This window comes from Oncorhynchus keta, chromosome 23 (assembly GCF_023373465.1).
Source record: "Oncorhynchus keta strain PuntledgeMale-10-30-2019 chromosome 23, Oket_V2, whole genome shotgun sequence".
Classification (NCBI taxonomy): Eukaryota; Metazoa; Chordata; class Actinopteri; order Salmoniformes; family Salmonidae; genus Oncorhynchus; species Oncorhynchus keta.
In genome coordinates this window covers 3,382,277-3,396,015 of record NC_068443.1, presented here as the reverse complement: position 1 = coordinate 3,396,015, position 13,739 = coordinate 3,382,277, and the positions used below count along the sequence as shown (strand labels likewise).

At 44.3% G+C, this 13,739-nt stretch overlaps 1 protein-coding gene across 2 annotated transcripts in view; it reads right to left on the bottom strand.

Moving 5' to 3' along the window:
• Positions 1 to 13,739, bottom strand: part of LOC118378592 (retinal-specific phospholipid-transporting ATPase ABCA4-like) — a 140,470-nt gene that overhangs the window by 10,858 nt on the left and 115,873 nt on the right. For both annotated transcript variants that reach the window (XM_052475962.1, XM_052475963.1), the window contains 4 exons: positions 13,592 to 13,733; positions 12,921 to 13,055; positions 10,288 to 10,391; positions 8,423 to 8,515 (listed from right to left, as the gene is read on the bottom strand). In XM_052475962.1, coding sequence (XP_052331922.1) covers positions 8,423 to 8,515; positions 10,288 to 10,391; positions 12,921 to 13,055; positions 13,592 to 13,733 — 474 coding nt within the window. The remainder of the gene's footprint in view (positions 1 to 8,422; positions 8,516 to 10,287; positions 10,392 to 12,920; positions 13,056 to 13,591; positions 13,734 to 13,739) is intronic.

Here is a 13,739-nt window from a genome sequence, read left to right as displayed (position 1 = left end):
ATAGACCAACAGGTGTGATTGATGAATGAACTAGGTATTAAACATGGACATTACGACACAGAAAACAGCAGTTAACTTCTCCATCGTCACCACTTTTATTTAAATCAGTAGACATATAGCAATATCTTGAATAATACAATACAAGTATCATGACGTTAACTTTTACAAACCTGTGTTTTTCCACTGGGGGCTTCAAATCCTACGAAGTCATGTCTTTCTACTCAAAATAACAATTCATTTGATCAATCTTTAATTGAAACAATTAAAAAGCGTGTCTGTTTTGGTAAACAGCCGAGGGATGGGGCTGGAGAAATGTAACCAATCAAATTTGTGGACAAAGCAATGGATGCAAGGACTGACCATCCATGATATTAAAAATGATAGTTTTTAAGCATGTTTTGAGGCTATATGGTGTTGATTTACATTGTAGTAAAACAGGCTCATAATTTGGGTTCTGATGGGGTTGCGACAGTTGAACTAAGCTCATGAGACATTTATAATTTATATTTATTCTCCAACAATCAATGGATTAATTTATGAATTTATAAGTCCAAAGACTGATGTATCAACTAAGGACTATAACTTCAAAGTATTCAATAATGTGTATTTGGTATGGAATCAAGGCATCAGAATGAACCAGAGAACACCAGAATAGAGCTTCCATACTTCACCATACTCTACCAGCACCAGAATAGAGCTTCCATACATCACCATACTCTACCAGCACCAGAACTCCCTGGCTACATCACCATACTCTACCAGCACCAGAACTCCCTGGCTGGCTACATCACCATACTCTCCCAGCACCAGAACTCCCTGGCTGGCTACATCACCATACTCTCCCAGCACCAGAACTCCCTGGCTGGCTACTTCATCATACTCTACCAGCACCAGAACTCCCTGGCTGGCTACATCACCATACTCTCCCAGCACCAGAACTCCCTGGCTGGCTACATCACCATACTCTCCCAGCACCAGAACTCCCTGGCTGGCTACATTACCATACTCTCCCAGCACCAGAACTCCCTGGCTGGCTACATCACCATACTCTCCCAGCACCAGAACTCCCTGGCTGGCTACTTCATCATACTCTACCAGCACCAGAACTCCCTGGCTGGCTACATCACCATACTCTCCCAGCACCAGAACTCCCTGGCTGGCTACATCACCATACTCTCCCAGCACCAGAACTCCCTGGCTGGCTACTTCATCATACTCTACCAGCACCAGAACTCCCTGGCTGGCTACATCACCATACTCTCCCAGCACCAGAACTCCCTGGCTGGCTACATCACCATACTCTCCCAGCACCAGAACTCCCTGGCTGGCTACATTACCATACTCTCCCAGCACCAGAACTCCCTGGCTGGCTACATCACCATACTCTCCCAGCACCAGAACTCCCTGGCTGGCTACTTCATCATACTCTACCAGCACCAGAACTCCCTGGCTGGCTACATCATCATACTCTCCCAGCACCAGAACTCCCTGGCTGGCTACATCACCATACTCTCCCAGCACCAGAACTCCCTGGCTGGCTACTTCATCATACTCTACCAGCACCAGAACTCCCTGGCTGGCTACTTCATCATACTCTACCAGCACCAGAACTCCCTGGCTGGCTACATCACCATACTCTCCCAGCACCAGAACTCCCTGGCTGGCTACATCACCATACTCTCCCAGCACCAGAACTCCCTGGCTGGCTACATCACCATACTCTCCCAGCACCAGAACTCCCTGGCTGGCTACATCACCATACTCTCCCAGCCCGGAACTCCCTGCCTGGCTACATCATCATACTCTCCCAGCACCAGAACTCCCTGGCTGGCTACATCACCATACTCTCCCAGCCCGGAACTCCCTGCCTGGCTACATCACCATACTCTCCCAGCACCAGAACTCCCTGGCTGGCTACATCACCATACTCTCCCAGCCCGGAACTCCCTGGCTGGCTACATCACCATACTCTCCCAGCCCAGAACTCCCTGGCTGGCTACATCACCATACTCTCCCAGCACCCAACTCCCTGGCTACATCACCATACTCTCCCAGCACCAGAACTCCCTGGCTGGCTACATCACCATACTCTCCCAGCCCGGATCTCCCTGGCTGGCTACATCACCATACTCTCCCAGCCCGGATCTCCCTGGCTGGCTACATCACCATACTCTCCCAGCCCGGATCTCCCTGGCTGGCTACTTCACCATACTCTCCCAGCCCGAATCTCCCTGGCTGGCTACATCACCATACTCTCCCAGCCCGGATCTCCCTGGCTGGCTACATCACCATACTCTCCCAGCCCAGAACTCCCTGCCTGGCTACATCACCATACTCTCCCAGCCCAGAACTCCCTGGCTGGCTACATCACCATACTCTCCCAGCACCAGAACTCCCTGGCTGGCTACATCACCATACTCTCCCAGCCCAGAACTCCCTGGCTGGCTACATCACCATACTCTCCCAGCACCAGAACTCCCTGGCTGGCTACATCACCATACTCTCCCAGCACCAGAACTCCCTGGCTGGCTACATCACCATACTCTCCCAGCCCAGAACTCCCTGGCTGGCTACATCACCATACTCTCCCAGCCCAGAACTCCCTGCCTGGCTACATCACCATCCTCTCCCAGCACCAGAACTCCCTGGCTGGCTACATCACCATACTCTCCCAGCCCAGAACTCCCTGGCTGGCTACATCACCATACTCTCCCAGCCCAGAACTCCCTGCCTGGCTACATCACCATACTCTCCCAGCCCAGAACTCCCTGGCTGGCTACATCACCATACTCTCCCAGCACCAGAACTCCCTGGCTGGCTACATCACCATACTCTCCCAGCACCAGAACTCCCTGGCTGGCTACATCACCATACTCTCCCAGCCCAGAACTCCCTGGCTGGCTACATCACCATACTCTCCCAGCCCAGAACTTCCTGACTGGCTACATCACCATACTCTCCCAGCCCAGAACTCCCTGCCTGGCTACATCACCATACTCTCCCAGCACCAGAACTCCCTGGCTGGCTACATCACCATACTCTCCCAGCCCAGAACTCCCTGGCTGGCTACATCACCATACTCTCCCAGCACCAGAACTCCCTGGCTGGCTACATCACCATACTCTCCCAGCCCAGAACTCCCTGGCTGGCTACATCACCATACTCTCCCAGCCCGGATCTCCCTGGCTGGCTACATCACCATACTCTCCCAGCCCAGAACTCCCTGGCTGGCTACATCACCATACTCTCCCAGCCCAGAACTCCCTGCCTGGCTACATCACCATACTCTCCCAGCACCAGAACTCCCTGGCTGGCTACATCACCATACTCTCCCAGCCCAGAACTCCCTGGCTGGCTACATCACCATACTCTCCCAGCACCAGAACTCCCTGGCTGGCTACATCACCATACTCTCCCAGCCCAGAACTCCCTGGCTGGCTACATCACCATACTCTCCCAGCCCGGATCTCCCTGGCTGGCTACATCACCATACTCTCCCAGCCCAGAACTCCCTGCCTGGCTACATCACCATACTCTCCCAGCCCAGAACTCCCTGGCTGGCTACATCACCATACTCTCCCAGCACCAGAACTCCCTGGCTGGCTACATCACCATACTCTCCCAGCCCAGAACTCCCTGGCTGGCTACATCACCATACTCTCCCAGCACCAGAACTCCCTGGCTGGCTACATCACCATACTCTCCCAGCCCAGAACTCCCTGCCTGGCTACATCACCATACTCTCCCAGCCCAGAACTCCCTGGCTGGCTACATCACCATACTCTCCCAGCCCAGAACTCCCTGCCTGGCTACATCACCATACTCTCCCAGCCCAGAACTCCCTGGCTGGCTACATCACCATACTCTCCCAGCCCAGAACTCCCTGCCTGGCTACATCACCATACTCTCCCAGCCCAGAACTCCCTGGCTGGCTACATCACCATACTCTCCCAGCCCAGAACTCCCTGCCTGGCTACATCACCATACTCTCCCAGCCCAGAACTCCCTGGCTGGCTACATCACCATACTCTCCCAGCCCAGAACTCCCTGCCTGGCTACATCACCATACTCTCCCAGCCCAGAACTCCCTGGCTGGCTACATCATCATACTCTCCCAGCCCAGAACTCCCTGGCTGGCTACATCACCATATTCTCCCAGCACCAGAACTCCCTGCATGGCTACATCACCATACTCTCCCAGCACCAGAACTCCCTGGCTGGCTACATCACCATACTCTCCCAGCCCAGAACTCCCTGGCTGGCTACATCACCATACTCTCCCAGCCCAGAACTCCCTGCCTGGCTACATCACCATACTCTCCCAGCACCAGAACTCCCTGGCTGGCTACATCACCATACTCTCCCAGCACCAGAACTCCCTGGCTGGCTACATCACCATACTCTCCCAGCCCAGAACTCCCTGGCTGGCTACATCACCATACTCTCCCAGCACCAGAACTCCCTGGCTGGCTACATCACCATACTCTCCCAGCCCAGAACTCCCTGGCTGGCTACATCACCATACTCTCCCAGCCCAGAACTCCCTGACTGGCTACATCACCATACTCTCCCAGCACCAGAACTCCCTGGCTGGCTACATCACCATACTCTCCCAGCCCAGAACTCCCTGGCTGGCTACATCACCATACTCTCCCAGCCCAGAACTCCCTGCCTGGCTACATCACCATACTCTCCCAGCCCAGAACTCCCTGGCTGGCTACATCATCATACTCTCCCAGCCCAGAACTCCCTGGCTGGCTACATCACCATATTCTCCCAGCACCAGAACTCCCTGCATGGCTACATCACCATACTCTCCCAGCACCAGAACTCCCTGGCTGGCTACATCACCATACTCTCCCAGCACCAGAACTCCCTGGCTGGCTACATCACCATACTCTCCCAGCACCAGAACTCCCTGGCTGGCTACATCACCATACTCTCCCAGCCCAGAACTCCCTGGCTGGCTACATCACCATACTCTCCCAGCACCAGAACTCCCTGGCTGGCTACATCACCATACTCTCCCAGCACCAGAACTCCCTGGCTGGCTACATCACCATACTCTCCCAGCCCAGAACTCCCTGGCTGGCTACATCACCATACTCTCCCAGCACCAGAACTCCCTGGCTGGCTACATCACCATACTCTCCTAGCACCAGAACTCCCTGGCTGGCTACTTCTATATATGGCTGGTTAACTCCAACACTATAATATATAATATATGCCATTTAGCAGACGCTTTTATCCAAAGCGACTTACAGTCATGTGTGCATACATTCTACGTATGGGTGGTCCCGGGAATCGAACCCACTACCCTGGTGTTACAAGCGCCATGCTCTACCAACTGAGCTACAGAAGGACTCCATGTACTGTGATCAGTGACTCATTTAGATCTCGTCAAACCAAATGTGTTATTTTTCTTCTAATTTAAGTTGAAATGATGTGATTGTTGTTAAATCTTCCTCTCTTTTTTTATTGTGGTCCTTCAAGGCAGATAGGAACACTTGTCCAGGGACAAGACCAGTAGGGACAGAGTCTGGGGACTGATGGCTATACTGAGGCCAGTGCAGGATGAGTGCCTATGTTACATGGAAGACGTACTGTATTTGAGGTGCTGTATGGTAACTGTATGGTAACAGTATGGTAACAGACCTACTTGTATTAGAGGTACTGTATGGTAACAGACCTACTTGTAGTTGAGGTGCTGTATGGTAACAGTATGGTAACAGACCTACTTGTATTTGAGGTGCTGTATGGTAACAGTATGGTAACAGACCTACTTGTATTTGAGGTGCTGTATGGTAACAGACCTACTTGTAGTTGAGGTGCTGTATGGTAACAGTATGGTAACAGACCTACTTGTATTTGAGGTGCTGTATGGTAACAGTATGGTAACAGACCTACTTGTATTTGAGGTGCTGTATGGTAACAGACCTACTTATATTTGAGGTGCTGTATGGTAACAGACCAACTTGTATTTGAGGTGCTGTATGGTAACAGACCTACTTGTATTTGAGGTGCTGTATGGTAACAGTATGGTAACAGACCTACTTGTATTTGAGGTGCTGTATGGTAACAGACCAGACCTACTTGTATTTGAGGTGCTGTATGGTAACAGACAGACTACTTGTATTTGAGGTGCTGTATGGTAACAGTATGGTAACAGACCTACTTGTATTTGAGGTGCTGTATGGTAACAGTATGGTAACATACCTACTTGTATTTGAGGTGCTGTATGGTAACAGTAAGGTAACAGACCTACTTGTATTTGAGGTGCTGTATGGAAACAGACCTACTTGTATTTGAGGTGCTGTATGGTAACAGACCTACTTGTATTTGAGGTGCTGTATGGTAACAGTAAGGTAACAGACCTACTTGTATTTTAGGTGCTGTATGGTAACAGACCTACTTGTATTTGAGGTGCTGTATGGTAACAGTAAGGTAACAGAACTACTTGTATTTGAGGTGCTGTACAGCAACAGACCTACTTGTATTTGAGGTGCTGTATGGTAACAGTATGGTAACGGACCTACTTGTATTCGAGGTGCTGTATGGTAACAGACCTACTTATATTTGAGGTGCTGTATGGTAACAGACCTACTTGTATTCGAGGTGCTGTATGGTAACAGACCTACTTATATTTGAGGTGCTGTATGGTAACAGACCAACTTGTATTTGAGGTGCTGTATGGTAACAGTATGGTAACGGACCTACTTGTATTCGAGGTGCTGTATGGTAACAGACCTACTTATATTTGAGGTGCTGTATGGTAACAGACCAACTTGTATTTGAGGTGCTGTATGGTAACAGACCTACTTATATTTGAGGTGCTGTATGGTAACAGACCTACTTGTATTTGAGGTGCTGTATGGTAACAGTAAGGTAACAGACCTACTTGTATTTGAGGTGCTGTATGGTAACAGTATGGTAACAGACCTACTTGTATTTTAGGTGCTGTATGGTAACAGACCTACTTGTATTTGAGGTGCTGCATGGTAACAGACCTACTTGTATTTGAGGTGCTGTATGGTAACATACCTACTTGTATTTGAGGTGCTGTATGGTAACAGACCAACTTGTATTTGAGGTGCTGTAAGGTAACAGACCTACTTGTATTTGAGGTGCTGTACAGAAACAGACCTACTTGCATTTGAGGTGCTGTATGGTAACAGACCTACTTTTATTTGAGGTGCTGTATGGTAAAAGTAAGGTTATAGACCTAGTTGTATTTGAGGTGCTGTACAGAAACAGACCTACTTGTATTTGAGGTGCTGTATGGTAACAGACCTACTTGTATTTGAGGTGCTGTATGGTAACAGTATGGTAACGGACCTACTTGTATTTGAGGTGCTGTATGGTAACAGACCTACTTGTATTTGAGGTGCTGCATGGTAACAGACCTACTTGTATTTGAGGTGCTGTATGGTAACAGACCTACTTGTATTTGAGGCGCTGTATGGTAACAGACCTACTTGTATTTGAGGTGCTGTATGGTAACAGACCTACTTGTATTTGAGGTGCTGTATGGTAACAGACCTACTTGTATTTGAGGTGCTGTATGGTAACATACCTACTTGTATTTGAAGTGCTGTATGGTAACAGACCAACTTGTATTTGAGGTGCTGTACAGAAACAGACCTACTTGTATTTGAGGTGCTGTATGGTAACAGTATGGTAACAGACCTACTTGTATTTGAGGTGCTGTATGGTAACAGTATGGTAGCAGACCTACTTGTATTTTAGGTGCTGTATGGTAACAGACCTACTTGTATTTGAGGTGCTGCATGGTAACAGACCTACTTGTATTTGAGGTGCTGTATGGTAACAGACCTACTTGTATTTGAGGCGCTGTATGGTAACAGACCTACTTGTATTTGAGGTGCTGTATGGTAACAGTATGGTAACAGACCTACTTGTATTTGAGGTGCTGTATGGTAACAGACCTACTTGTATTTGAGGTGCTGTACAGAAACAGACCTACTTGTATTTGAGGTGCTGTATGGTAACAGTATGGTAACAGACTTACTTGTATTTGAGGTGCTGTATGGTAACAGTATGGTAACAGACCTACTTGTATTTGAGGTGCTGTATGGTAACAGTATGGTAACAGACCTACTTGTATTTGAGGTGCTGTACAGAAACATACCTACTTGTATTTGAGGTGCTGTATGGTAACAGTATGGTAACAGACTTACTTGTATTTGAGGTGCTGCATGGTAACAGTATGGTAACAGACCTACTTGTATTTGAGGTGCTGTATGGTAACAGTATGGTAACAGACCTACTTGTATTTAGGTGCTGTATGGTAACAGTATGGTAACAGACCTACTTGTATTTGAGGTGCTGTATGGTAACAGTATGGTAACAGACCTACTTGTATTTGAGGTGCTGTATGGTAACAGTATGGTAACAGACCTACTTGTATTTTAGGTGCTGTATGGTCCCCAGACATTTGAAGGTGCCGTTGACCATGATGGCCAACCGAGTGCACAGAGCTTCACACTCCTCCATGCTGGGGAGACAGAGACAGACAGGCAGTCAATAGACAGAGACAGACAGGCAGTCAACAGGCAGAGACAGACAGGCAGTCAACAGACAGAGACAGACAGGCAGTCAACAGACAGAGACAGACAGGCAGTCAATAGACAAAGACAGACAGGCAGTCAACAGACAGACAGGCAGTCAATAGACAGAGACAGACAGGCAGTCAACAGACAGACAGGCAGTCAATAGACAGAGACAGACAGGAAGTGAAACAAGCAGAAACAAGCAGATGGCCACTGCCTGTCTGTCTCTGTCTATTGACTGCCTGTCTGAAACAAGCATCTGGATTGCTGACATGACATTACCCATGTGTACTGACATTACCCATGTGCACTGACTTGACATTACCCATGTGTACTGACATTACCCATGTGTACTGACATTACCCATGTGTACTGACATTACCCATGTGTACTGACATTACCCATATGTACTGACATTACCCATGTGTACTGACATTACCCATGTGTACTGACATTACCCATGTGTACCGACATGACATGACCCATGTGTACCGACACGACATGACCCATGTGTACCGACACGACATGACCCATGTGTACCGACACGACATGACCCATGTGTACTGACATTACCCATATGTACTGACATTACCCATGTGTACTGACATTACCCATATGTACTGACATGACATGACCCATGTGTACTGACATTACCCATGTGTACCGACACGACATGACCCATGTGTACTGACATGACATTACCCATGTGTACTGACATTACCCATGCGTACCGACATTACCCATGTGTACTGACATGACATTACCCATGTGTACTGACATTAACCATGTGTACCGACATTACCCATGTGTACTGACATTACCCATGTGTACTGACATTACCCATGTGTACCGACATTACCCATGCGTACTGACATTACCCATGTGTACCGACATGACATTACCCATGTGTACTGACATTACCCATGTGTACTGACATTACCCATGTGTACTGACATTACCCATGCGTACTGACATTACCCATGCGTACTGACATTACCCATGCGTACTGACATTACCCATGCGTACTGACATTACCCATGCGTACCGACATTACCCATGCGTACTGACATTACCCATGTGTACTGACATTACCCATGTGTACTGACATTACCCATGTGTACTGACATTACCCATGTGTACTGACATTACCCATGTGTACTGACATTACCCATGTGTACCGACATTACCCATGTGTACTGACATTACCCATGTGTACTGACATTACCCATGTCTACTGACATTACCCATGCGTACTGACATTACCCATGTGTACTGACATTACCCATGTGTACTGACATTACCCATGTGTACTGACATTACCCATGTGTACTGACATTACCCATGTGTACTGACATTACCCATGTGTACCGACATTACCCATGTGTACTGACATTACCCATGTGTACTGACATTACCCATGTGTACTGACATTACCCATGTGTACTGACATTACCCATGTGTACTGACATTACCCATGTGTACTGACATTACCCATGTGTACTGACATTACCCATGCGTACTGACATTACCCATGTGTACCGACATTACCCATGTGTACTGACATTACCCATGTGTACTGACATTACCCATGTGTACCACGTTGCTATGTCTTGGACCAACACCAACAACATTAGTTCAGGTACAGTAATCCCATTGGACTGGACTTGTCTGGGAAGGTGTAGGGGAAGGGTGTGTGTGTGTGGTGGTGGGGGGGTACCTGTGTGATGTCAAAACCACGGCCCTCCCGTCCTGGATGACACTCATAATGGCAGTCCACAGGAACCGTCGGGAGTGGGGGTCCATACCTGTAGTGGGTTCATCCTATAAGGATACGCACACACACACACACACACACACACACACACACACACACACACACACACACACACACACACACACACACACACACACACAGTATAGTATATGTATAGTGTATGTATAATGTATGTATAGTGTATATGTATAGTGTGTATGTATAGTATATGTATATGTATAGTGTATGTATAGTATATGTATATTGTGTGTATAGTGTGTGTATATGTATATGTATATGTATATGTATAGTGTATGTATAGTATATGTATAGTATATGTGTATATGTATAGTATATGTATAGTGTATGTATAATATATGTATATGTATATGTATAGTGTATGTATATGTATATGTATAGTGTATGTATAGTATATGTATATGTATAGTATATGTATAGTGTATGTATATGTATAGTATATGTATAGTGTATGTATATGACATGTATATTGTATGTATAGTATATGTATAGTGTATGTATATAAATGTATAGTATATGTATAGTGTATGTATAGTGTATGTATAGTATATGTATAGTATATGTATAGTATATGTATAGTATATGTATAGTATATGTATAGTATAGTGTATGTATAGTGTATGTATAGTGTATGTATAGTGTATGTATAGTATATGTATAGTATAGTATATGTATAGTGTATGTATAGTGTATGTATAGTATATGTATAGTGTATGTATAGTGTATGTATAGTATATGTATAGTGTATGTGTATGTATAGTATATGTATGTATAGTATATGTATAGTGTATGTATAGTATATGTATAGTGTATGTATAGTATATGTATAGTGTATGTATAGTGTATGTATAGTGTATGTATAGTGTATGTATATGTATAGTATATGTATAGTGTATGTATAGTGTATGTATAGTATATGTATAGTGTATGTATATGTATAGTATATGTATAGTGTATGTATAGTATATGTATAGTGTATGTATAGTATATGTATAGTATATGTATATGTAGTGTATGTATAGTATATGTATGTATAGTATATGTATAGTGTATGTATATGTATAGTATATGTATAGTGTATGTATAGTATATGTATAGTGTATGTATAGTATATGTATAGTGTATGTATAGTGTATGTATAGTATATGTATAGTGTATGTATAGTGTATGTATAGTGTATGTATAGTGTATGTATAGTATATGTATAGTGTATGTATAGTATATGTATAGTGTATGTATAGTGTATGTATAGTGTATGTATAGTATATGTATAGTATATGTATAGTATATGTATAGTATATGTATAGTGTATGTATAGTGTATGTATAGTATATGTATAGTGTATGTATATGTATAGTATATGTATAGTGTATGTATAGTATATGTGTGTATAGTATATGTATAGTGTATGTATAGTGTATTTATATGTAGTGTATGTATAGTATGTATAGTATTGTATAATATGTATAGTATGTGTATAGTATATGTATATGTATAGTATATGTATAGTGTATGTATAGTATATGTATAGTGTATGTATAGTGTATGTATAGTATATGTATAGTATATGTATAGTGTATTTATAGTGTATTTATATGTATAGTATATGTATAGTGTATGTATAGTGTATGTATAGTATATGTATAGTGTATGTATAGTGTATAGTATATGTATAGTGTATGTATATGTATAGTATATGTATAGTATATGTATAGTGTATGTATAGTGTATAGTATATGTATAGTATATGTATATGTATAGTATATGTATAGTGTATGTATAGTATATGTATAGTATAGTGTATGTATAGTGTATGTATAGTGTATGTATAGTGTATGTATAGTATATGTATAGTATAGTGTATGTATAGTATATGTATAGTGTATGTATAGTATATGTATAGTATATGTATAGTGTATGTATATGTATAGTGTATGTATAGTATATGTATAGTATATGTATAGTGTATGTATGTATAGTATATGTATAGTATATGTATAGTATATGTATAGTATATGTATAGTGTATGTATAGTGTATGTATGTGTATGTATGTGTATAGTATGTGTATAGTGTATGTATAGTGTATGTATAGTGTATGTATGTGTATAGTATGTGTATAGTATGTGTATAGTGTGTGTATAGTATATGTATAGTATATGTATATGTATATGTATAGTGTATATAGTGTATGTGTGTATATGTATAGTGTATGTATATGTATAGTGTATAGTGTATGTATAGTGTATGTATAGTGTATGTATAGTATATGTATAGTGTATGTATAGTGTATGTATAGTGTATGTATATGTATAGTGTATGTATAGTGTATGTATAGTGTATGTATAGTGTATGTATAGTGTATGTATAGTGTATGTATAGTGTATGTATAGTATATGTATAGTGTATGTATAGTGTATGTATAGTATATGTATAGTATATGTATAGTGTATGTATAGTGTGTTGGCTGACACCAGTATAACCAGCCAATCATAGCTGGTTGGGGAGCCTGCCCCGCCTTTTCAATGGTAGGGGTTAAACACTGATTGGTTGACTCACCAGTAGAACCAGGGCTGGGCAGCCAATCATAGCGATGGCTGTGGAGAGTTTCCTCTTGTTGCCTCCGCTGTATGTTCCTGCACAGCGACCAGCGTACTCTGATAGACCCAGCTTCTGTATGCCCCAATCTGCCACCTAGTGGGGAGACAGGAGAGGTGCGGAATGTGTTACAAACGCAAAGGGGGAAATACATGAATGTTAACACAAATACATACACACACCTGCAGTACACACACCTGCAGTACACTACACTCATACACACACACCTGCATACACACACCTGCAGTACACTACACTCATACACACACACCTGCAGTACACTACACTCATACACACACACCTGCAGTACACTACACTCATACACACACACCTGCAGTACACTACACTCATACACACACACCTGCATACACACACCTGCATACACACAAATACATATACACACATGCAGTATGCACATATACACATACAGTACACTACACTCATTCACACAAAAACAGACAGACAGACAGACAGACAGACAGACAGACAGACAGACAGACAGACAGACAGACAGACAGACAGACCAGACAGATAGACGAGACAGACAGACCAGACAGACAGAAAGACAGACAGACGAGACAGACTTACAGACAGGTCAGACAGGTCAGACAGTATCTCCCATCTCTACTCACTCTGCTGATGTCTGACTCGGGGACCCCTCGGAGACGAGCGTAGAGGTAAAGATGTTCCCTGCCTGTTAGCAGGTCGTCTATAGCGTCAAACTGAGGGCAGTAGCCCATGTTCTGGTGCACGTCCAACATGTCCGACAGGACACTGAGT